General features: G+C 35.8%; 1 protein-coding gene across 1 annotated transcript in view; it reads right to left on the reverse strand.

The window, feature by feature from the left end:
• Positions 1-1,634: 1,634 nt before the first annotated feature.
• The window catches only part of PPP3CC (protein phosphatase 3, catalytic subunit, gamma isozyme), a 129,438-nt gene continuing 104,203 nt past the window's right edge, over positions 1,635-26,869 (reverse strand). The window contains exons 9-14 of the mRNA XM_006864448.1: positions 20,308-20,433; positions 16,817-16,891; positions 9,057-9,138; positions 8,214-8,311; positions 2,972-3,001; positions 1,635-1,819 (exon numbers count right to left, since the gene is read on the reverse strand). Of these exons, the coding sequence (XP_006864510.1) occupies positions 1,635-1,819; positions 2,972-3,001; positions 8,214-8,311; positions 9,057-9,138; positions 16,817-16,891; positions 20,308-20,433 (596 nt within the window). The remainder of the gene's footprint in view (positions 1,820-2,971; positions 3,002-8,213; positions 8,312-9,056; positions 9,139-16,816; positions 16,892-20,307; positions 20,434-26,869) is intronic.

Raw genomic sequence — 26,869 nt, forward strand, 5'->3', positions numbered from 1 at the left:
TCTCAGATAATTGCTTCGACGCTGGAACCCCACATCCCAAATGGCATTAAGGAATTCCATCGATGTGTAATTCCATGCTGTAATGTCCAGGAAGGTGCATTCATTGCAGAGCCAACCAATGACTATGGTGCCTGCAATCAGCCTAAACCTAAGGATCTCTAAGATCTCCTTAAGTAATCGGTACTCATTTAAAAAACAAACTAAGGGAAGGTTTTTCAAAAGCTGTACCTGAATATTTGTTTTGGTATTCTAAAATATCCTAATGACATATAGCTCAATCTAATGAGTGTAAAAGGAAAAATATCCAAGTGGCTGATACATTGTGAAGTGCCTTCAAGTCGATTCTGTCTCATAATGACCTTATAATATGGTTTCCAAGGAGCAGCTGGTGGGTTTGAATCACTGAACTTGTAGTTAGCAGTCCAGTGTTTATCCTTCAGTACCATGCCAGGACTCTAGCATTTGATATAGAAGATATCAATCCTCACTTACAAGACCTTTGGGGAAGATTTTCAATTCACACTGCAGTTATCCTACCCTAGTCAGTATTCACCGCACCAGGTGATTTCAGAAATCCCTCTACAGGGATACAGAAGGACCATAGGGAGAATGGATACCACTGCTGATGATGCAATAGTGCAGAAGGACCTAAGTAGTTCTTGCTAAGGCTCAGCTGAGGTAATTTACAAAAGAGTTAGAAATGTAACTTCCTTTGTAGATGGGGTAGGTCATCTGGGATTCAAAAACGAAAGCAAAAGGATCTGGCATCAGTATAACTTTTTGAAAGTCTCTTTCTCCTCCAGAATTCTAAAGGTGTTCAAATTAGCCCATGGTTGTTGTTGTTAAGTGCCGTCGAGTCAATTCCGACTCATAGCTACCCTGTGCAGGGTTTCCCAGGAGCATCTGGTGGGTTTGCATTTCAGTGCTGATCCTACAGCGCCACATGCCCATGGCTAGATGGACAAATTTTAAGTAATTCTTAGAACATCCCCCATGATTGTTTCTTATGTACTTGACTAGAACACATTAAAAAGGAATGTGGAGTCCAGAAAGAAGTAGGTTATTATGGTAAACATTTCCCTTAGCCCTTACAATCATTGGGTTTGGGGCTATAGAAGTGCTACAATAATCATGTTTTCCAAAAGAAGAGAAGCAAGTTTAGTCACTGAATCCAAGTCCTTTAATGGCATCTAGGCTGAAAGAAAAAAAACCATGACAACAAGAAAACAAACCTCTTTCATGTAAAAAGTTATTAATCTTAAATGAAAGATGTTACCTTCCAAGAAAACAGGAGTAAAAGTTAATTTGTTCAAGTCAGAAACCCAAGGCTGAGGTTTCTAAGGCCCTTTTATTAGGGAAAGGTCATCTTTATATCATAAGACTTCATATCTGTTATCAACAACAATCAGATTGGTTTCTAAAAATTAGGGACAAAAGAGAAAAACCAAACAGATAATACTTTATATATATATATTGAAGATAAAAGAATTTATAAAATGGTCACCTTTCTTACAGAATAAATGCAGACTGCAATATGAATGCACCTCCAGGTTTAAGTTGGTTTTGTTTTGTTTCCCAATAATAAATAAATAAAATTTGTTCATAAGTTTTGGATCGACCTGTAACTCTAAGCATTACTGAGTTTTCTTTCCTTGGTCGCTCCTGTAAGCAGCGTTAGGATGTACAGAGGTTAGCAATCTCACTGGCCCATCAGAGTGTACAGTATCCTTTCGGGGTGGCATCCGCTCATTAATTCGGTCCAGTCCTTGGGCTTCTTGAAAACTCCGGATCTTGTGCTGCAGGGAAAACCCTCTGATGGCTAGAAAGAAACAGGAAAGGAGGGAGGGGACTTCAATCGGGCAGCAAAATGACAAACTTACAAACGTTTTTTTAGCGCACAACAACTTCTTAGAGGAAAACACAGAAAGGTGGCTATGGAGCACATGTCTGGTAAAGATAACAGGCATATAGTTGACTGAATTAGCTTTGTCTGAAACTATCGTTTCATTAGGCTCCAAATCAGCTAAATAGTGAAAGGAATTTCCATAAAAGCTCCATAATGTTAGTCACGGCAGAAGTATACTGACAAACAATAACAAGTCTTACACAGCCTCAATACATTTTAGAAAGAATTTCATTTATGGGCTAGAAACATGCTCTATGCTTTATGAAAAAAGAGGCAACACTGGAATAATAGAATGAGCCAAACACAGCGTAGTTACATGAAAGCACAAACACCACATTAATCACAAAATAACAGAAAGAATTCACAAAAAAGTAACAAAAAACGGTTCAAAAGTACAGTCTTTTTTATCTTGCACAACCAGGAGCTGAACGTAAGTTAAAAGTCATTGAAATAGCTTCTAGGTATTTTCCTACTGATTCAATTTTTATACAGTCAAGGAAAGACATTCACATTTTGAATCACCTTTCCTCACAAGATAATTAGATCTATAACATAGGTTTATCCTTTCAAAAGATTTCATATATAAATTCCAAGATAAGGTGTAACTCAACATAGGTTTCACAGAAACAAAGATAATTTCGCTTGACAGACTCAGAAACAAATCAAACTAAATTCCTATCTATTTTTGCCTTTACTCTGGATATCCTTTTAAATCATTAAAGGCAGACCTGTCTTGTAATCAAATGGATGTCTCTTGCCTGTGGAAGGGATTTAGAATTAAACTACTTGATCCCTCATGACCAGTTGCTTAAGCTTCAGCCACTGCATTCCAACAGATAGAGCCCAGGAAAGAGCCTCGCCCTAGTGAGGGGGCATTGCAATCACTGCCAATACAGTACACAAAGGAAAATACTTGCTTTATGAGAATGCCTAGAAACATCTATGCCTTTTCTCACTGTTACAGTTCTGGTAATGCAATAATAAAAGTTTTCAAATTGTTAAGAAAGCTTTTCCAAACTTGTAGACAGACACAGGAGCACATCTATCAGAGGAATATGGCCATACCTTCCCGGGCCTCTACTGCTTCTACTGTGGCTGTAAGAGGGCAGGAGCAGTGGCATGCAAAAATGAAGACAGAAAAAGAGTGAGTACAACCAACAACACTGCTGCCAGCACAGACTTCCCAGGGACCCCACCTTTCGGCCTATCCTCATCCATAATAAAAATCCACTAGTTACAGAAGTGGGAGGATTATTGCAAGAAACTGGATTGGGGTGGGATAAGAGGTGAGGAGAATTGCTAATATTTCAAACATTTCAGGTGGCCTGGGAATCTTTCAGCTAATATAGCTATAGATAAGACACTGGGCCAGTTTACCTGATTATAAAGAACAAAGACTGATGTTGTTTCCCTTATTTTAAATAGCCAGTTGCCAATTTATATCTTGATACCATTATCAAAATCACTTTTCAAATCAAATAATTTAAGATCACCACTGTTCCTTCATTTATAATAGCTCTGAAAGTATTAAATGAGTCCTATTTTAAAAAAAGAACTTATTTATAACTTTTTAAAAAAGTTTTTATTGTGAATTGAGTGAATTAAAACTACTTCTTATTGCTCTTAAGCACCTTATGTAGGGTCCAACTGTGCTTTTTAATTATTTAAATTCAAAATAAAATCCCCCAATACTAGGCTTGAATAACAGACTGCCATTTGGAAGGAGATAAAAATGGGTCACAAGTGAGGGGTTATTTCTTAGCAAGGGGTGGAGTAGTACACTGGCAAAGGCCTAAAACAATCAAACCAAACCCACTGCGATTCAGATTCACAGCAGCCCTAAGGGACAGGGCAGAGCTGCCCACCTGCGATTTCTAAAGCTGGAATCTTTACAGAAGCACACTGCTACAGCTTTCTGCTGCAGAGTGGCTGGAGGGTTTGAACTGTCAACCTTTCAGTTAGCCATGGCATCACTAGGGCTCCTTGACTATTTAATTCTAGATGCAAATTCATGTGCCATCTGGGCCTAATGATAAAGCAGGGACTGACCTTTCCAACCCAGATGGCTTCCATTCACTTACATGAGAGAGCACACACATTACTAAAAAGGCCCTTTCCTCTCAGTCTGATGGAAAAGGACGCAACTTAAAAATAAACACTAACAGCCCTTTGGACATTTAAAATAATATTTTTTTGTTTTGTAAGTGTTTATCAAATATTTTTTGCCTTGTTCATTGTGAAATATAAGATGCAAATGGGGACCCACAGGGAGGGAGTGGGATAAATGTAGTTCCAGGGAGGGGATTGTAATCATCAAGATGAACAAGGTGTTTCATCTTGCTGCATGTAGAACTGATGATCTTGTCTGTAAACCTTCACCCAATTTACACTAAAAAGTTAAAAATAAAAAAAATAAGCACTGACAAGTAAAACTTCCTTCCATCTTGTTTTTCAGACAGTAAAAATCCTAATGTATGAAAAGGTTACAGGTTGTAGCAAGAAAGATCTCTTAGGAGAAGCATGCCAGTTCCTCTAATACCAATTTTCTAAAAGACGGCAGGGAATAACAAACATTAACAGTTGGCTGTTCCTAGGTTTTATATGTCAACATAAGAGGAGAGAAACTGGAAGAACTCAGAAGTTAACTTCCTAACATAATGTAAAAAGTAGATTCTTGGCATGACCTTATCAACTGCTTACATTTGCCAACCACACATACGTACATATTAAAGCAATGTCACACCCTCTCTAATCTCAAATGGAAAAATACACTTTACAAGAAAACCACAGTGCATTCTGACAGTACATCACAGATGCAACTGTTAGGAAGTGGGAGAACAAAGCACTGCTTGTAACTGTATACAGAGTGTTCACCTAATTAGAGTTTGAAAGCCATGTGGTACAATATGTACTAGCATTGTATTGTTTGGAGCCCCTCCTAGGAATTGCTTTTTGCAATGGGGATGATGATATATATGATATCAGCCCACACTCAGGGACACTACAAAAACAAAACAAAACAAAATCATACAAAACTGAGTGATCTGTTTTTTCTCTTTTTAACATTTTTACAGATATAATTCATATATCCCCAAACTCACCTGCTTACAGTGTACAGTTCAATGGTATATTCATAGAGTTGTGCATCTATCACCATAATCTGTATTTAGAACATTTCCCAACACATCAACAAGAAATCCCCTCCCCGCTAGCTAGCAGTCACCTTCCATCTTCCTCCATTACCTTATGTGCCCTCAACCCTAGTCAGTCATTAATCTCCTTTCTGTCTCTATAGATTAATAGAATCATACAATATATGATCCTTTGTGACAGGGTTCTTTCACTTAGTAAACCCTAGGGAATGATTCTATTCTATGCCTACAGTGTTCATCAGTAGCTAGAATGACTCCAAGGCAAGTAACAAAAACTGGCTAATGACGCTTACAGTCATCTGTATGTCTTCTTTGGAAAAAATGTCTATTTAAATCCGTTATCCATGTTTTCATTAGGTTGTTTCAATTTTTGTTACTCAGGTGTAAAAGTTCTTTATTTATTGTTAATATTAGTTTCTTATTAGATATATTATTTGCAAATATTTTCTCTCATTCTGTGTGTTGTTTTCACTTTCCTGGTGGTACCATTTGCAGCACCTTGATTTGGATGGAGTACAAGTCGAGGCATATAAAATGCTATTAGGACATATGAGATGTTGCTGGTTGAAGGTTCTTTAAGCAAAGTTACATGAGCAATAAAAGCTTTTTCAGCTAGCACTTCAGTATGCCAATGAACCTGTAGAACTGACAATGTGATGTGAAAATAAAATAAACTCCATTTCTGTCTATCAATAACAGACAATATTGCTGTTGTTGTTGCTAACTGCTGCAGAATCAGTTACAATTCATAGCGACCCTGTATAAGGTTTCCGAGGCTTTAAATCTTCGAGGGAGCAGAAAGCCTCATCTTTCTCCTAATGAGTGCTGGCGGGCTTGCACCATGGACCTTGTGGTTCACAGGTCAGTGTTTATCGAAAAGAGCCAAGAGAGAATAAGAGGCTCTACAAGGTTAGCTGCCGCTTTAAATTTCCTTTTTGCACATTCCTAAATATTTCTATAAATTTCTCAAGTACCAATAAACAATATTATATTTATTATAAGCTCATATTTAAATAAGGGATAAAGAGAAACTGGATACATTTGGGACTAAAAACAAAAGGCAGATCAAGAATTAAATCAAACACATCCCCAAATAACACATCTATACAATTCTCTTTGTTACTCATCCAAGATTTGCAAATTTGTAGATTTTTAATTTCAAGATCTAGAAAAAAAAAGATTTTAAAACAACAATTATGTGGATCAACACATTTATAAAACTTTTCAAGTACAAATGCTATAGGACATTTTTTCCCCCTTTACCCAGATTAATGCCTTATTCCAAAATACCTTTGTTGGAGCTGGCATACATTGCCCTCAGAATACCTTATGGCACAAAAGTATTTTGCTTACTAAAAAGTGCACATTTGAAAAAACTCAATCTGAAATAGTTTACTATTCCTTTCTAGGGAACTACAGAAACCAATAAAATAAATTATATACTTCCAACGAGAAAAATGTTCACTCTTCCTTCAAAATATCTAAACTCCAACATTCCAGTACTGGAAGAGGAGAAAGGCAGGAGCAACTCAATTGTATAAGAATGAAAAAATGACATTGTTTCTATTAGTCAACAGCAGTGAAGTTTCCAAAAAAAAGCAAAGGATTCCTGTAAGTGGTAGGATGACATGGAAAAAACCAACAACAGTAGTTTAAAAACAAATAGAAACAAATCAATAAAACAAGGGAGCAAAAAAGTAGTCAATCATTTGTTTAACATACTAGAATTAGTCATCCAATAATAGGAGTTTCAGTCTCTTCTTATTTGACCAGATATACGTTTATTCTTTTTACAAAGAGCAATCTTTTTATTCCGTGGATCTCATTAGAGTCTTCTCCTTAGAAGTCAACTCCTATGTCACTTTAGAACTGATGCTCTATTTGAAGAGTGATCGTGGCACTGGAATAGAATATGGCTGCAGACTATCTCACTGATTGAAAGTTCCAATGACAACATCAAAATGATTTAATTAAAGTATAAAACATATACAAATAAGGCACAAATGTACACACATATGAAGTAACATGTCAAGACATTTTTATATGTATACATACTTTTAATTATAATCCAGATCAAGATATTGAATATTTCCAGCACCCCAGAAGCTCCTTGTGCCCCTCTCCAATCAATATTCATCCACCAGAGAGACCACTACCTGGACTCCTACACCATCGATTAACTTGCCTGATCTTGAGCATCACATAAATTAGACAGTCTGTGCTTTTTTTATGTTTTTAGTTTGTGTTCTCTTATAGATGTACCATCATGCCTATGAGATTCACCTCTATGCTGCTGCATGTATCCATAATGCTTTTTAAACAGCTGAGTGGTATTTCATTGTATAAATACAATACAATTTATCTATTTTTCTATTGATAATCAGTGTGTTTTCCAATTCTGGGCTAGAATGAGCATTCTTATACAAATCCTTTGGTGGATATAGGCACTAATTTTCTCTTGGATAAATCAGGTGTGGTTTTGTTGGGTCATGTGTTTACTTTATTGCCCAAAATGGTCGAACCAATTGACAAGTCCATCAGCATTGTATATGACATTTCCAGTTCTCCACATCCTCATCAACTTTAGGTCGGGTCAGACTTTTACACTTTATCCGTTCCAGTGGGTATGTAGTGCTATCTCACTGTGGTTTTCATAGCCACGTCTCAGATGAGTAACTACATTAAGTACCTTTTCATTTATTTATTGGCCACTTTGATACCCTCTTTTGTGAAGGGTCTTTTGAACTTATTTGTGGCTTGTCTTTTTCCTCTCTTAATCATATATTTTCATGAACAGAAGTTACTAATTTTAATGAAATTCAACTTTTAAGTCTGTTTGTTTGTTTAAGTCAGTACTTTTTATGTCCTGTTTAAAGACTTTTTCCCGGTACCTAGTCTCCAAACTTCCTTTTAGGAATTCTATTGTTTTACATTTTACATGTAAGCTATAATGCATTTTGAATTAATTTTTATAAATATAGAGAAGTAAAAGCCAAAATTCATTTTTCCCCATATGGCTATATGTATCCAGTTATCACTTTCTGAAAAAAAAAAAAAACAAAAAAACAAAAAAAACCACACCAATATTTCATTTACATTGACTGTTAAAGTAACAGGAAAAAACCTTTCTAATAAGGAACATTTCTCACACTCACCTGTTTGAATAGTCTGCTTCCCTCCTGAGAGGACACCCAAAGGGAGTGTGCCTGTAGGAGTCAGGCCCTTAAGAGTCAGCACACTCTCACTCTCTTCCCTGCAAAGGAAGATTATAGCCCTGGATTAATGCCAGGGTGTCCACCATTCGGCCATTCAAAAAGATCCTTGAAGATCCATTAAAAAATCACAGAGACAGAAGATTTTCCTGCTCCTCATCACTTCCCTGACTCTAAGAAAGGAATGTATCCTATAAATATTCTAATTACAAACAATCAACCAGTTCTTACTTTTCAGTAAGAAACCTTTAATAGTCAGATACTTTTCTATGTTTTCCATATACAAGTGGGCTCTAAAAAGTTCCTGGTAAAAATGGAATTGGCCATGGCAGTTTTCTATAAGTTTTTTTTTTTTTTTGAGGCCTCTTCATATTATACCAAATACTATAACCCCCCTAAAAGTTTGAGGTATGTCTTATTATTATCTCTATTTTATAGATTAGGAAACTGAGGTATAGAAATAAATCCAAGATCAAACAGCTAAGAAAAGGCAACAGAGTAAAGCTTTGAACACAGGCAAGCTGGTTTCAAAATCCACATGAAACCACGACACTCATGACGCTATGCTAGTATCAAATGAATGCTTGCCAGAAGATATTTAGTCATTTTAACATGTAAGTCTGATTCAATCTGCACTTCACAAGGAAACTAGAAATTCTAGTCTGAAATTCAAGTAGAGGAAAAAAAATAAAGCACACACACACAAAACTATTCTGAAATAACTTTCAATAAAATAAAATTTCAAAATGGTTTTAATGAAGACTGTAATTCTAGGCTTTTCCTTACCGAAGAATTGAAAAGACCCGTGCCATCTTCCCAATGGCTCTGATTTTATTCTTGATGATTTCCTTACGAACTGCAGTACCTCCTTAGAGAATACAAAGAAGTGAGTTAAAGAAGTGTGTTCGCAAGTTGGTTTTTAAAACTGCAGGATGAAGTATCTTATTTAGTTAAAGAAACTTGTTTTCTTTAAGAAAATAAATCAGTGCCTAAATTTGTTTAAACCAACAAAAATCCCAGGAAGTTCTAAAGAACAAGAGAAAAAATTAAAAATAAAAAGAGAAAAAGATGAAGTGAAGAAATGGAAGAAGCCACACACATACAGAAAGACAGACTTGGTGGATCCATTAGAGATAGGAATCTTCTTGCGATTCTGAAATGTAGATCACAGCAAAGATTGAGTCACACACCCACAAAGAAACCTGACACAAATAAAGGCAGTTGCTACAGCAAAGATGGAGAAAGTTGTGGGTCACATTAGGATGCACAGCTTCGCAGGCCAAATGGTAAGTGATGACTCAAGCAGTTTTCTTCTGCATGTAAACTCAACGTACAGCTAGGTCTTCTGAATTTGGTGAGGACAGCTTTCATTCTTACTTACACACTGGAAAGTTATTTTGTATTATAAACAAGCAAACCTGTTGCCATCAAACCTATTCTGACTCATAGCGATCCTACAGGACGGAATAAAATTGCCCCATAGGGTTTTCAAAGCTGTAATCTTTACAGATGCAAACTGTCACCTCTTTTTCCCAGTAAGAGGCTGCTGGGTTCAAACTCTGACCTTTAGTTCACAGCCAAGCACTCAACCACTGTGCCACCAGGGCTCATTGCTTTCTACTAGACTAAAGACAAACACATAAACAAGAAAATCTAGCAAATAAACCCACTGCCATGCAGTCAATCCTGATTTACAATACACAGAACTGCTCCTTAACGGTTTCCGAGAGGGAGCAGAGCCTCATCTTTCTCCTGAGGAGCAGTTAGTGGATTGAATGGCTGACTTTGTGGTTAACAACCCAAGATACCCACTACATCTCTGTTGTTGTTAAGTTCCAGCTCATAGCAACTCTGTGTAGGGTTTCCGAGGAACAGCTAGTGGGTTTGAATTGCTGACCTTGTGGTTTAGCAGTCCAGTGCTGATTCTATAGTGCCACACCAGGACACCATTATTACTTTTTTTTTTTTTTTTTTTACTACAGGCAGTATAAATTATGAGAACAGGTAAGGTATTTTACAAAGTGACATAAAAAAATGTACGACTTTGTGTCCTTATGTCATCTAAGATTCAGGAAACAGTCTAAACATGAGGAGCCAAGATCCAGGCATGCACCAGCTGACCACATTTAAATGTCAGAAAATGAAACATGGTCTCTCCTTCCTCACCCTCCAGTTGTCGGTATCCTGAGGGTTCATATAAAATGGTTACATTAAAACAGAAAGGATGACTGGAGAGTCCATCTTGAATTATTCAACTCCCAACTAAGAAAAGTCTAACCAATAGACTACAGCACAGGCAGTGAATATTAAGCTCTTAGCACATTTTAGTCTGGTACCTTTCTGAAAGCTTGAAATGTAGTGATTTTTAGGGAGAAGAGAGACAGCAAGAAACAAGGAGATGAAATAGAAATATGAGAAGAAAGATTTATGTTTATATGGAAGAGAAAAAAAAAATCAAAGGGAAATGCAATGAGAAAGGCAGGTTATTGTCTTTATCAGCTTCTAAAAGACATTCCTGTTTACATTACAGATTTATTTTGTCAGTAGTTTTTGCCATTTCTTAAAAGTTTATAATTTTACATTAATTCACATTTATTACTATCCTACATTTTCTATTTATGAAAATAAAACTAGGGAAAGAAAAGATAGCATTTGCGGAACGTACGAAGTTGAAAACAAGGAACAAAAACAAAGGATAGATAGAACGAACAGCTTATAAATCTTAAGAATGTGATACAATTCAAACTATCTTTAGTAAAAGTATTGGAATAACATACCCTTGAATTTAGAGATAAATAAGAAATAAAACTTAAAAATGCATACTTTTTGGTTTTCTGTCAAATTTTAGATTTGTTTGCTAAGTGACTAAAAACTATACTAATGAGACCCAGGTTTAGTTCTGTGATGTTCCAACCAGCATCCTCAGAAAACTTTTGTGCCATGGTCACAACTATTTATGTGTTGATGATTATAAACAATGAGGTTTCTTTCTACATCAGGCAAAAGAATCCAAAGTACATCATCTTCTGCCAGTAACCTCTTTATCTTTACAGAAAAGTATTTTTTTATGGTAGAGAATCATTTACTCATTTCTCCCAATTTCTTCTACTTAAACTTTATAACGAATTGTTGACCTTCATTGTGGTTTGAGAAGAATAGTAGCCTACTGAGTGAGGTGCCCTTCTCAAGGACGACTAAAATCCCCAGTGTGTAACTGGTTAGAACTAGATATGAAAGCCAACACTATTTTCTATCTGAAAAATTCTAACAAGCCAATGAGAATACTCATAACTATAAAAAACAAATAGTACATAGTCCAAGTCCTTTCCTCTATCCCTCCAATTGCACCCCCCAGAAGAAACTGTTTAAAAAGTCTATCTAAGCCTTTTTTAGAATTTTTTTCTTTGCCTTATAAATTGCAAATAATTTTAAACTTTCAGAAAAGTTAAAATAGTACAAAGAACTCCTATATAGTCTTTATCCAAAATTCACCTGTTAAATTGTCTCATTTGCTTTATAACTTGATCTCTCTATATTATTCATATTATTTCCCCCCTGAAACATGTGAGAGTAAGTTGCATGCATCATGGCCCTTTATCCCTGAATATATTAGTATATAGGATACATAGCCTGTACCACCACATAATGCAATATGTGGTTCACATAGAACTACAGGACAATTATCAAACTCCTTATAATTAATATTGATATAATCTAACTTACCATCTAAAATCCAATCTTGCCAACTTACCCAATAAATTCCTTTAAACTACTTTATCCCCCTTCTCTATAGTATCCAGTGGAGTCTTGGTGTGGCACCGTGGGTAAATGTGCCAGACTGCAAAGCAGCTTGAACTGCAAGGTTGACGGTTCAAGCTCATCAGCTGCTCCTTGGAAACCCTATACAGGGTCGCTATAGGTCAGAACCAACTCAATGGCACTTAACAACAACAAATAGAATCCAGTATAGGATCATGTATTGCAATTGTTGTTGTTGTTGTTGTTAAGTGCCGTCGAGTCGGTTCCGACCCATAGCGACCCTGTACAGGGTTTCCGAGGGTGTAAATCTTTACGGGAGTAGAAAGCCTCATCTTTCTCCCGCAGAGCAGCTGGTAGTTTCAAACCGCTGACCTTAAGGTTCGCAGCCCGATTCGTAACCACTACGCTACCAGAGCTCCTTAGCTACCTTATTTTTCAATTCTCCAGACTTTTTATCTTTCATGGTCCTGGCATTTTTGAATAATAATAATTTTTGCTTAATAGATTCTCATTTAGGATTTCTTTGATGTTTCTTTTTTTTTAAGGTTTTTATTGTGGATTGAGTGAACATTTACAGGGCAGATCATCAGTTTTACATTCAACTCTTTGATGTTTCTTCAGGATTAGATTCAAGTTATGCATTTCTGGTTGGGATAGTATGTAAGTGATATTGCCTTCCCAGGGCAGCTGTCCTTCAAGAGGTATATGATGTACATCTGTTCCGTGTTCAAGATGCTAATTTTAATCACCTGGTCAAGGTGTTCAATTTCTAAACTATATATTTTCTTTCTTTGCAACTAATAAGTAATATGTGGGCTAACACTTTACCACCATATGTAAATATCCTACTTCTGATAAAAAAATTCCCTACTACATTTAGCATTCATTGATAATTCTTACTTGAATCAATATTTACTATGTTGTTGTTGTTGTTGCTAGGTGCTATTGAGTCGGCACTGACTCATAGTGACCCTATGCACAGCAGAATGAAACACTGCCCGATCCTGGGCCAGCCTCACTACTGTTGCCATGCTTGAGCCCATCAATGCTACCACTTGGCCAATCTATCTCGTTGGGGGGGTCTTTCTCTTCTTCTCTGACCCTCCATCTTACTAAACATGATATCCTTCTCTAGTGACTGGTCCCTCCTGACAATATGTCCGAAGTATGAGAGATGCAGTTTGGCCATCATGGCCTCCAAGGAGCACTCTGGCTGCACTTCTTTCTAAATGGATCTATTGGTTCTTTTGGCAGCCCATGACACTTTCAATATTCCTCAAATACCATAACTCAAAAGCATCAATTTTTCTATGGTCTTCCTTATTCACTGTCCAGCTTTCGCATGCATATGAGGTTACTGAAAACACCATGGGTTGGGTCAGGCGCACCTTAGTCCTCAAGCTGACTCTTTGCTCTTCAACACTTTGAAAAGGTCTTGTGCAGCTGATTTTGCCTAATGAAATACAACGTTTGATCTCCTGACTACTGCTTCCTTGAGTGTTGATAGTTGATCCAAGAAGAATGAAGTCCTTGACAACTTCAATCTTTTCTCCGTTGATATGAATATTGTTTATTGATGTCCAGTGGTAAGGATTTTTGTTTTCTTTACATTGAGATGTAATCCATACCGAAGGCTGTAGTCTTTGATCTTCATCAGTAAATGTTTTAATTCCTCTTCACTTACAGCAAGCAAGGTTGCTTATCGCAGGTTGTTAATGAGTCTTCCTCCAATCCAGATGCCATGTTTTTCTTCATATAACCCAGCTTCTTGGATTATTTGCTCAGCATACAGGTTGAATAAGTATGGTGAAAGAATACAACCTTGTCACACTCCTTTCTTAATTTTAAACCATTCAGTGTTCCCATGTTCTGTTCGAACAACTGCCTCTTGGTCCAGGTACAGATTCCTCATGAGCACAATTAAGTGTTCTGGAATGCTTTTACTTCGCAATGTTGTTCATAGCTTGTAATGATCCACACAATTGAAAGTCTTTGCATAGTCAATAAAACACAGGTATCTACCTTTCTGATATTCCCTGCTTACAGCCAAGATCCATTGGACATCAGCAATGATATCCCTTGTTCCACGGACTCTTCTGAATCCGGCTTGAACCTCTGGAAGTTCTCTGTCAATGTATGATTGTAGCCGTTTCTGTATTACTTTTAGTAAAACTTTTATTTGCATGGGATATCAAAGAGATTGTCTGATGATTTCTGCATTCCGCTGGGTCACCTCTCTTTGGAATGGGCACAAATGTGGAGATCTGAAAAGAAGTTGGCCAGATAGTTGTCTTCTAAATTTCTTGGCAGAGATGAGTGAGTGCTTCCTGTGCCGCCTCACTTTCTTGAAAGATTTCAATTTTGATTCCATCAATTCCTGCTGCCTTGTTCTTTGCCAATTCCTTCAATGTACCTTGGACTTCTCCTTCAGTATCATTGGCTCTTGATCATATGCTACCTCTTGAAACGGTTGAACATTAACCATTTCCTTTTGGTACAGTGACTCTGTGTATTCCTTCCATCTTCTCTTGATGCTTTCTGCATCATTCAACAATTTGCCCAGAGAATTTATCAACTCCTATAGCCCTACTTCACTATTTTCTTTAAAAAAAAAAAAAAAAAAAGTTCACTCCACATATTCCATTAAGTCTAACTCTACTAATATCTATTATGTTCACTGCAGCACTATATTTGGCTTTAGGGTGAACAAAAAATATTACTGCCTCAGTATTCTGAGAGTTTATTATTGAGTGGAAGTAAAATGTATTAATGGTATGATATAAATGAAAAATTGCAACTTAATGAACATTAACAAGAGGTTGATATGGATACGGGCAATAACAGGGTTTTGGATATAGTAAGGCAACCCAAACTTTCTTCCATGAGGAAATAACAGAAGCTGACAAGAAGTTAACTAAGAAGGAAGAAAGGAAACTTGTATAAAGGAAATATGTCAGGTAGAGGAAAAAGTATCTATTATATGGATATATAATAATTAATTTACCTAACAACCCTCTAAGGAGATTTTAGATTGTTTTGAACCATTTGCAGCTACAGACAATAAATACTTCAATAAATACTCCCACATACAATTTCTGGCATACTTTCAAAACCATATCCTTCTTGTAGTCAATATTTCTTTTTTCATATATGTAATTTCAGTCATATCAATTTAGATCTGACTGTAAATTTTACTGTTACTTTTTTATATTTCATCTTCTCCTAACGTAAATTATTTAGTTTTAATATCCATCTTGCTGTACTGTTTCCTCAAGATTCACTGTAGTGATCCCTATTCCATAAATAAAGGTACTCACCAGGTATGCTCCATCCTCTATACCTTCAGTGTAACTGTTGTAAGGAATTTAAAGTTATGATGACCACCTAATCACTTTGAGCTTCTCAATTTAGTGGACAAGGAGGAAGAAAAAGAAGTTCCATTTAGGCAAGGATAATCCACAGTGATTATCATGAGAAGATAAGATTGCTGTTACACACTGAAGGCAGAGAGCAGTAGGTATAGAGTTTGGGGAGTAAGCTGAGTTTTTTCTGTTATATAGATGGCTAGTCCTAACACTCAGTGGATCACCTTAGCAGACAGCTTGGAGAAAATGAGACAGAGATCTTTGGTTAGATGCCACCATCTTTCCAGAATCTCATATGTTTTTAGACAAGTTAAGACCTACCTTTAAAATCAAACCTGCTACACCACATTAAGAAAAATGTACTTGGTTTCATATACAATAAAATGTTACTATAAAAAAGATTCCTCTCAGATCAGTAAGTGAAAAGAACATACACAATCCAGTTTTCAAGAAATTTTAAAAGGACAAAAGGTATGAATGGACAATTCATAAAAAAGAAATAAAAATGGCCAATTAACAGACACAAAAATGTTCATTATTCATCATAAAAATACAAATTAAAAATTTAAAAGCATCAGACTATCACAATTATAATAAACAGTGTTGGAGAGCTATAAACCGATACCGTCTTTCTTGAAATCTATCTGTATCATACTTAAAATGATAAATACAAGTTGATCAAGACCTTGGAGATCAACTCCAAGAAGTTTATCCTATGGAAATAGTCGAGAAAATGTTAATTTTGATCTTACACTGCTTTACTTTCTTTCATAGCATTTATCACCATCTGATGTGTATTTATATTGCTGTTCCCAGCTCCCCATTAGAATAGGGTTTTATTGACAGACAAGACTTTAACATGTTCTGATGAATCCTTAGTACCTAAAACAGTGGCTGGCACATATCAGGCATGTAATTAAGTACTGGTTGTTGACTGAACATGCAAAGATTTATTTATAAGAATTTTCAAAACTCTAGGGTTTCCTAAAGCAAGAGTTAGAACAAATTCAGTATCTAAGAGCAGAGGATTAGTTAATAATGTCAGACAGTACTACTATGTAACCATTAAAACTTGATCTACAAAAAATTACACAGTAAACGCCGATTATAATTTTACATGACAAGAGTAGGGTCCTATGACCTCATTTTTGTAAAAAGGAAAGAAAAAAATTCCTCTCTCTATATATATTCAAAGCTAAAAGACAGCTAACACAGTATACATCAAGATGTTAACAACAGACATCTATGAGATGATGGAATTATGGGTAAATTTTTTTTCTAATTTATGATTTTCTGTAGCCTTCAATTTTTTTTTTCTTACAATGAACATAATTCTTTTTCAATGAGATACAATTATTCAAAATATAAACCAAAACCAAAATGTTTTAGTTTGTAGTTTAAATGAAGAAAAGGAAATTTTACCTTCTAATGCTTCCTCATCGGGTATCAGTTCATCATCAGAGCATATGTTGAGAATGTTAACCAGCATCTCTGTTACTACAAGAAAAATAGTAAAAAAGTTACAAAATTTAAAAAGCTTTTTCTAAAATAATGTGAAGATCTAAAAAAAAAAAAAATTGTATCAACATAAATAATTATTTGCCATTAATTATTGACACTTATAAAGAGTAGCATTAAATGTAGACCTTCAGTATACATAGAATAATCTGCTTACTTATTTCAATTAATAGTCTGGCATCTTTTAAGATCCTAATAAAGGCATACCTTGTCTTATTTCACTTCACAGATACTGTAATTTTTTACAAATTGTAAGTTTTATGGCATCAAAGTAAGTCTACTGGCATAATTTTTCCCACAGCCAGTAGACCTTCAGGTACATAGAGAGTAATACTCAGTCTTCTCTTCACTGATATGCACATGACACATTCTCTCCCATTTTATAAAGAAATTAAGCAGTCTATGCCTGACAGGTTTACTGCATATTTGCATAGTTTACTCGTGTAGTTTCACAAAATAAAATTCTAAGACCAATATTTCCTGTTTAATTTCTTTGTTGTTGTTATTAAGTACCATTTCTTTAGCACTGGAAAAAGTACTGAGGGAATAACAGTGATTATGTTATTTTAATATAGTGATCATAATAGAACAGTTACTGTATTTTTAAAAAACTTTTTATTGTTTATTGGTTTACAGAGCAGATCATCAGTTTTATATTCAACAATTCATACACATTTTGCTTCATCTAATTGATTACAATCACTTCAGTAAAAATCACTTGTCCCCATGGAAAGAGAAAGGCTGTGTGCTGGCGGCCAGGAGGCAGGCTTGCAGCATGTGCCCTTTGGTTGTTTAAATGATTGTATGTTTCTGAGTGTTTTTGTGTATATCCCCAAAATAAAACAAAACAAAAAACAGAGGGACTAGAAGCAAATACTGTTGAATGATGATGCATGGAGGAGACTGTAATCATTGCGATGAAACAATGAGTGTAAAACTGATGGTTCTTCCATGTAAACGATCACTCAATTCACAATGCTTAAAAAAAAAAAAAAAAAAAAAATTAGTTTATCCCACTTCTTCCCTGTGTTTCCTATTTCTATTCCTCCTCCTTTCCTGATCATTCTGAACTTTGTCCTTGGGTAAATGCTGCTCTTTTGATCTCAAGGTATGCACACCTCACTAGTGTTATTGTACACTTTTATGATTTTGTAATCCTATTCTCTTTTATGATTTTGAGCTTTGTTCCACATTTTCTCCTACCCTATCCAGGACCTAATATAATTAATCCCTTTCAGAGTAGTTGGCATTAATAGTCAGGCATGACCTAGTACTTCTGGTCACAGAGTTGTGGAGAGTGACGTGTGCATGGTTCATTAGTCCACTGGACTAAATATTTCCATGCATCTTCAACTTTTATCACTGTTCTTTACTCCAGACAGAGACCAATAGTCACACCTTAGATGGCTACTCACAAGCTTTTAAGACCCTAATCGCAATATTCATCAAAGTAAGATGTAGAACATTGTCTTTTTGGACTATAGTTGATCTAGGTGTTTCCTGAGTACCCAGCACAACAACTCATTCTCTCAAAGTGCTTGGTTATGTCTGAGGAGGTTTCATAACTTTGTCCCTGGTATGTTCCTCTACATTCATGGATATATATTCAACAAAAGTAAATACCCATGTGCAACTATCCTCTGTCAAACCTGTATAGTCCTCCTCTCTCTCCCATACCTCTTCAGCCTGCTTATCTATTCAATTACTTATTTCCTTTCCCTTCATCTGCAAGTATCATATGTATTAATTTTTTCCCAAGTTTAAAACAGTCTGTTCTATGTTGAAATCTACTAGACTTCCTCTCCACTTGGAAGTTCTGTAACTACACTATTCCCTCCTTTTACTTTATAACTGTGTTTATTACAAATTGCTATCTCTGTTCCCTATTTTCAGTCTTAGAGGTTTGCTTTACTTTGGATACTTCTATATCTGGAGCACTAAGTGCAGTGTTATAGGATAAGCACTGACTTGCTAACCACAAAGTCAGCGGTTCAAACCCACCAGCCACTCCATGGAAACCTTAAATAGGATCACTATGAATCAGAATTAACTTGACAGCATTTAACAACGTGTCGGGGTTGACTTGTGAGTAGTGCTGTCATGCATGTTTAATCTCAGGTTGTTGGCTACTGTTGTTGGTTCTCTATCCAAAACACTTCCTTTAGTATTTCTTGTAAGATTGAACTGGTTTTGGCAATCTCCTTTAATTTCTGTTTATCTGGAAATGTCCTAATTTCACTACTGTATTTGAGGGACAGTTTTTCTGAGTATATGATTCTAGGTTGGCAAATTCTTTTCAGAGGTTAATCTTCTAGGTTCTCCTTTATAGGTACCTTTTAGTTTTTCCCAAACTGTTCTCAGGATACCTTCCTTACCTTTGGGTTTAGGAAGTTTGATTATGATATATTTTGGTGATTTTCTTTTGGGTTCTATCCTGTTTGAGGTTCATTTAGCTTCATGAACGAGTATCTTCTCATCTTTTATGATGTTAGGAAAATTTTCTTTCAATAACTCTGCAACAATTTTCTATGTGCTTTTTTGGATCTCTTCCTGTTTGGAATTCCAATTACACACAAGTTATTCCTTTTGATGGAATTCCACTTAATTTTTAGGCTCTGTTTGGATTTTTTTGTTCTTTTTTTCTGATTGTTCCTCTAGCAATTTAGTATGGCAAGACCTCTCTCTGAGTTCAACAATTCAACCTTCCAAAGATTCAATTCTACTCCTTCGCCCTTTCAGTGTATTATTGATCCTTGAAATCTTAATATTTATATTCTGGGTTTCTTTTTGCTGTTCTTGTTATCAGTTTGTTCTTGTAGTGTTTTCCTGTTTTGCTTTTATTTTCCTTGACTTTGTCTTACGCTTTCTTGATCTCTCAATCCTTTGAAGGCACCTAAATATCATGCTTTGGAATTTTTTATCTGGTAGTTCCAATGCCATTTCTTCCTTAGAAAGGTCATTTGAGTCTGTGTTTTGATCGCTTGTTTGTGCCACTCTTATTTCTTCATGTGAACTGAAATTGTCTGCTTTCTCTGAGACATTGTGGTATTGTTCTATTTTATTTATATTTAATTTATCATTGTATGTTGGTGTGTTCTTAGGTACTCTCCGCCTGGCTCCTGGTGGGTATGGCAGAGAATGTGAGTGTGTGCAGTTCTCTGATCACTGTTTGTGAGGCACATTGAGGGCAGGTTTGTGTGACATTGACCACAGGACAGCTACTTTACTATCACTTTAAGTGTCAAGTGTCACTTAACCATTGTTGTAGAGGAAAAACAAAATTAGAAAGCATTTCTGGTAACTTTATTTCTGAATCATCAGGGGAGCTACAAGTAAAATAATCAGTCACTAGTTAAGACAATGAATGTATGATCCACATGTTTATTTTATCTTACCTTTTTCCCCAACAAAAGGCAAAGACCATGTGAAAACATCCATAAAGTTTGGGAGCCAGTAAGGGTGCGGAGAACAGTTGAACTGCCTGATATTCATGACATTGTTTTCGTATTTCAGCACAGCAGCTAAAAAAGGAAAAAGCAAGAATCTGGGCACCAAGGAACATAACACAGTAATTGATACCTTTTATTCAGCTGTACACTTACTACACAGAATTCAGGAACTTTCTATTTGTAAATTTGAGACTAGGTGCTTACATGTAGACTGGAAAAAAAATTTAAGCATTTTATAATAGTTTATTCTCTTAAGATTTATCCCAAGTAACAAAGTTATAGAAGAGCTCATATAATAAAAGTACAAAGCAAACTGAGCTCTGAGACCTCAAAGGGTCATGCACAGTAACTGTATAGAAACCTTGGGTTTGACATGAGAAAAACTTCCTTTTATAGGTCAGATGGTTATAATAACAACTCTCTTTTAAGGGCAAATATCACTCATTACATGAACAATGCTTCTTTTGCCTGTCATTAACCAGAACCAAAAGATTTTATTTCCTGGAACTTTATAACATTGTAGTTATTATCCATTCATATTGGGGGAGACATATGATAAACTTGAAGTGACTTATTATAATCAGTGTTCAAAAGTCTCTTAAATTATCTCTGCGTGAAATAGAGTGAACATAAAAAAAAAATGCCTATCTGTCCTAAAGACAATCAGTATATGAATACCACTTTATAAATGTTTAATATTATCCAGTGCATGCTGTTGCACACATATTTTGGTACTAAGCAAATATTCTTTATATTTTAGAAAATTATAAAATCCAGTTCCTTAGTATTCCTATCACCAGGAACGTAGTTTGCACTATTCTTGTAAGTATTCTAACTGTGGTCATGAAATAGAATAGAGCATATCAGTTATCTAGAAATGACAGACATAGGTCATCTCCTAGATCCTATTTGTTACTAGAGGGTCTCAACCCAAAAAACCAAATCCATTTTTGTGGAGTTGATTCCAATTCATAATAACCCTTTAGAACATAGAATTGTGCCATAGAGTTTTCAAGGCTGTAGTCCTGGTGTGGTGCTGTAGGATAAACACTCGACTGCTAACCACAGGGTTGGTGGTTTAAATCCACCAGTCACTCCTTGGAAACCCTCTACAGGGCCCCTATGAGTCAGAACTGACTAGATAGCATAGAACAACAACAATCCTTATGGAAGCAGATGGTCAGCTCTATCTCTTATAGAGTAACTGGTGGTTTGCAATTACCAACCTTTCAGTGAGTAGTCAAGTACTTTAACCACCGCATTACCAGGGCTCTTTTATCTATGCTCATGTTCTCAAAATTTAAGGTACTGAATATCCAAAACGGGCCCCATAAATCATCAAGAAAATACATCCTGAAAACAGGATCTCTGGTTCTCAAAAACCTAATACTGGCAATAATGTACATACCCCACTGTTTTCATAGATGTGGCTTTTATTTAGGTTTGTTGGTTGGTTGGTTATGTGCCGTGGAGTCGGAACTGACTCATAGTGACTCTATACGGGGTTTCAGAGGCTGTCAGTCTTTATGGGAGCAGAACGCCTCATCTTTCTCCCACGGAACAGCTGGTAGTTTCGAACTGCTGACCTCAAGGATCGCAGCCCGATTTGTAACCACTTTAGGTTAGGTGAGTATATAATTATTTTTAAATTCCCTCAATCTACACAGGAAAGAGAGATGTGTGGAAGGCCTCAATAATAAATTATTAGGAACAAAAGCTTTAAAAAGTGCTTTTAGGTATGTTCTTAGTAGCCAGAAAAGAATAGAAAAAGCTTTAAAACTCATGCCTTAAAGGTCTTTCATGTAATCAATGGGACCAAGAAATACTTGTGGATATCAGTAAATCTAAAGAATAAGTAAGAAGAAAAGAAACAGTAGATGAAGAGAAGGAAAAGCAGGATGGAATTTCCTGTTTTAAAGGAGAGAGGTATTTATGTGGGCTGTTACTGAGAATTACCAATGATGTTTTAGATGCTAAGTTTTCTACCCTTTTCCTAGAAAATACTTAAGAATAACAAAGGTGTTGGGAGTGATTTGAACTGAAGGTCTCAGACTTGGGGGCAGTTTAACTGAAGGATTGCAACTAAACAGTTGTGGTCCAGAAAATCGGGCTGCTCCCAAGTCAGGCTGCCCGCTGAGGAACTTCCAAAGCCTGCCTCAGGGAACAAGGATTTTTGCAAAGTCTTTCCTTGTACACAGTCATGGCCTTCAGTTCAAGTCTGCAAAAGCATCTTGCTGCCCTATCTCTGTTTCCCTAGCAACTACATTCTTCTGATAAAGTCCCACTTACTGCTTGCATCTATACACCAAAAGTTTTTTACAATCTTTTCCCTGCCCCCAGCTCTCTCCTTTGATTTGTGTATATAATAAACATGCTGAACATAGATAGGTGTCACAGTATCTTCATCAGAATGCTGTGTCCCACTTGGTCCTAACTTTACATATTTCATTTTGTGTCTTGTGTCTTCCTCTTTTTTCTAATCTCCCATCACCCCTACTCGGATTTAATCTCTCCGTGCGGGTCGCAGAGTACAGCCACTGGTAGGATGCGGCACAAAGGAAAACTAGATTTTTTAAAAAAGATACAGTTGTCATGCAGTTGTTGTTAAATGCTGTTGAGTCATTTCCAACTCACAGCAACCCTGTATAGAGTTTCTGAGGCTATAAATCTTATGAAAACAAAAACCCTCCTCTTTCTTCCACATAGTGGCTGATGGGCTTGAATTGCTGACCTTGAGGCTCACAGTCCAAATGCTTATCCTATGTAGCCACCATGCTTCTCAATTATGTCATAGCTAATGGAAAATACAGGTAAAATGAAATGTAACTTAGAAAGTTTATTGAAGGAATAATCAAGAACAAAACAATTAGAAGGAGATAAAAACAGAAAAAGTGAGCTAACAGTTAATGTAGTGATTGCCAGTTTAGATGGCATGCTTCAGCTTAGCACACTTATACATTCGTTGGCAGTCAACAGATATTCTTCATAATGAGGTCAATAAAGGAAGTAAGAAGCAAAAAGTTTCATCACAAATATGAGGATATTTAACAATACAAACAGTACATAACATTTGATAAGGAGAAACAAAGATAGTAAGTTGCCACTTACGTTCTGAAAATGTTAGAAAAATGAAACAAGAAAAAAAAAAAGTTAGGGTGAAGCAAAGCACTACAGGACAACTGAGGCTTGGAGAAGAAATAAAAAGGCTGTGAGAGAACTTCGTAAAAGAAATGCTTTTTAAAAAAAAAAAAAAAAAAGGACCATGAATCACTGAAGGATGTGAAAAAGAGATACCCAAATCAGGTTTAAATGAAATGTGCCATTTCATAGTTCACTTTTTTTTTTTTTTTTAAAGTTATTAAGTACAGTATGGAGTCTTGGTGTGTTGCTAGAGGATAAACACTGGACTGCTAACTGCAGGTTGGTGGTTCAAACCTACCAGTAGCTATAAGTTGGAAATGACTCTAAGGCACTTAACGGCAGCAGTATATCAAAGCTAAAAGGAAAATGACTGAGGTTTACTAGTCTCCTTATCTGATAAAAGGACACATACAAACTTCTAAGATTAGTTTTTTCCTACTTCAATCTCTCCCCTCCCCTAGACTCCAGAGATCCTGACTTAATTGGTATGGTGTACTGTCTGGATATTGGGAATTTTTTGTTTTTGTTTTTAAAAGCAATAATAAACCATGCTCCTCTTTCTCCAGCATCTGTTAACCACAAATCTACTTTTGTCTCTATGCTTTTGTCTTTTAAGTGCCATGGAGTCATTCTGACTTATAGTGGCCCTGTATAGGGTTTCCAAAGTGCAGCTGGTGAGTCTGAACCGCCAACCTTGTGGTTCAAATCAACCTTGCAGTTGAGTGCTTATCCTATGGTGCCATATCAGGACTTTTGCCTATTCTAGATCATTCATATATGTAGGACTATACATTTGTCTTTTTTGTGTCTGGCTTTACACTTAGCATACTGTTTTCAAGGTTCATCTACATAGTAGCATGTATCAGCACTTTATTTCTTGCTGTTTTTTTTTTTTTTTTTTTAACAGAATGTCTCATTAATTGATATTGAAAGAGGAATATAGGTTTGAATGTTTTGTAAGATTTAAAGCTAAGTATAAATGGATTAAAAAACAATATATAAATTCCAAATAACTAGAGAACACTAAAATTGTTTTCAATTTAAATTTACATCAATTTTCTTCTCTTTTGATTCCAGAGACCAGGACTAAGAATCCCAGGTCTAAAAATGTTTTCCCTGACTAAATATTAATAAAATTATTTTAATACAAAATAACAAAAATAGCTACAAATCTTATAATTTAAAAAATATTTCAAACAAGAGTACTCTTTCATGCATTTCTTTTTCAAATTATTCTTAGATATTTTTTTTGCCAGTTAACTTATATTAGGCAGGACTTTAAAAGGTTTATGGAAAAATTCCATTATCTTTAAATTCAACTGTCCCATGAGCTTTTTAAAGCTCCCCTTTTATTCTGTTAGTTGGATTACATTCTTAGGTATATTTAAAGAATAATAGCTAATGGTATGTTTTTTTAATTCTTTATCTGGAAACATTTATGCTGTAATTTCTATATGTGACTGAAAACTTTGCTGGATATAAAATTCTTGTTTCACTTAACAAAAAGAAAAAGGAACTTCATTTCTTTATGGCTGAATAATATTCCATTGTATAGATATGCCATATTTTGTTTATCCGTTCATTTGTTGACAGACACTTACTTGGGTTGTTTCTACCTTTTTGACTATTGTGAATCATAGTTCACTTTAAAATATAGTAATTGTTAAGTATAATGTGGACTTTTTTTGAAACTTCTCTCCCCAACTGCATAATCAAGATGTGACTATAAAGTAATGAGACTTAAAAAACTACGACCAACAAACATACCAGACTTTATATATAGCATATGAGTATGGTTCTTTGATGTAATCATATCAGGTAAAACAACAGCAAAATGTTAACACTATTATAGCAGTTTATGGTTTGACAAATTTTGTATCATTCATTTCATTACTCCAACTTATCTTCTAAAATCCTATGTGATGGGTATTTTAAAGATAAACTGAGGCTCAGAGAAGTTAAGTAACTTGTTAAAAGTCACACATTTAAAAGTAAAAAGGGATTATACTAGAAATTCTGATTCCTCACTTAGTGCTCTTTTCAATATACCTTGCTGCCTTGCTATATATTGTAATCCAATCATGCTGCCATTACTCAAAACGTTTTTGGAACGCCTCTTTTGGAATTACCTCCAGAGCCAGTTTATAAGCAACACAAGAAAGACCAGTCTCATTACCCTATAATCATACCTTGTTACTGATCCCCAAATGCTATCATCTACCTTGATCACTCACCTTATGCATCAGTCTTGACTCCGAATGACTTTTGGCTGTTCCAAAAATCAAATCCACCCTCAAAGGACGAAGGTTTGCCATCATTGAGGATAATCAAAAGAATGTGTCGCAGACTCTGAAGGCAATGCCAGAAAAGGAGTTCCAAAATGTTTTGAGCAATGGCAGCATTGTTGGAATAAGCATATAGCCTCCCCAGGTAGCTACTCTGACGGATAATACTCAGTGTGGATATATACGTTCTGGCATGTTTGTTAAAAAGTCATTATCTTATAGTCATTATTTTATAGTCATATCTTATAAATAACCAAATACTTACAGATGTAGGAAGCTTTTAGTATGACTACTTCTTGGATACAAAACTATAAATCATAAAAAATTTTAAACTTAAAGACTTTAACAGGATAAAGTCTTAGAAACAGAAATTCCGATTAGAGGGCATGTGCATTTTCAATCATCTTTATATATATATACATATATATATATAGGGGAAACTGAGGTTTAGAAAGATTATGTATGTGACACACCCAAAGCCACACTGTTTTTGGCAAGGCTTGAGCTCAAATGAAGACTTTTTCTGACATTTTGTATATATTCACTCTACCTATGCCATTCCACAAATAAAGAGCAGCGACAGCTCAACAATTCACAAACATGAAAACACCACCAAATGATGACATGTTACTAAGGTACGGTTATTTGTTGTTGTTGTTAGGTGCCATCAAGTCGGTACCGACCCATAGCGATGTTATGCATAGCAGAACGAAACACTACCCAATCCTGGGCCAACCTCACTACTGTTGCCACGCTTGAGTCCATTGATGCTGCCACCTTCCCAATCCATCTCGTTGGGGGTCTTCCTCTTTTTCTCTGACCCTCCACCTTACCAAACATGATATCCTTCTCCAGTGACTGGTCCCTCCTAACAATATGTCCAAAGTATGAGAGACAAAGTTTGGTCATCTTGGCCTCTAAGGAATACTCTGGCTGCACTTCTTTCAACACGGATCTATTGGTTCTTTTGGCAGCCCATGACACTTTCAACATTCTCCTCCAACAAAAGCCCTCATCACTGGACCAATAAAGAACATTCTTATCAACAAAGACTGAAGTTGTCAAGGACTTCATACTCCTTG

The sequence above is a fragment of the Chrysochloris asiatica genome, unplaced genomic scaffold, assembly GCF_000296735.1.
Source record: "Chrysochloris asiatica unplaced genomic scaffold, ChrAsi1.0 scaffold00064, whole genome shotgun sequence".
Taxonomy (NCBI): Eukaryota; Metazoa; Chordata; class Mammalia; order Afrosoricida; family Chrysochloridae; genus Chrysochloris; species Chrysochloris asiatica.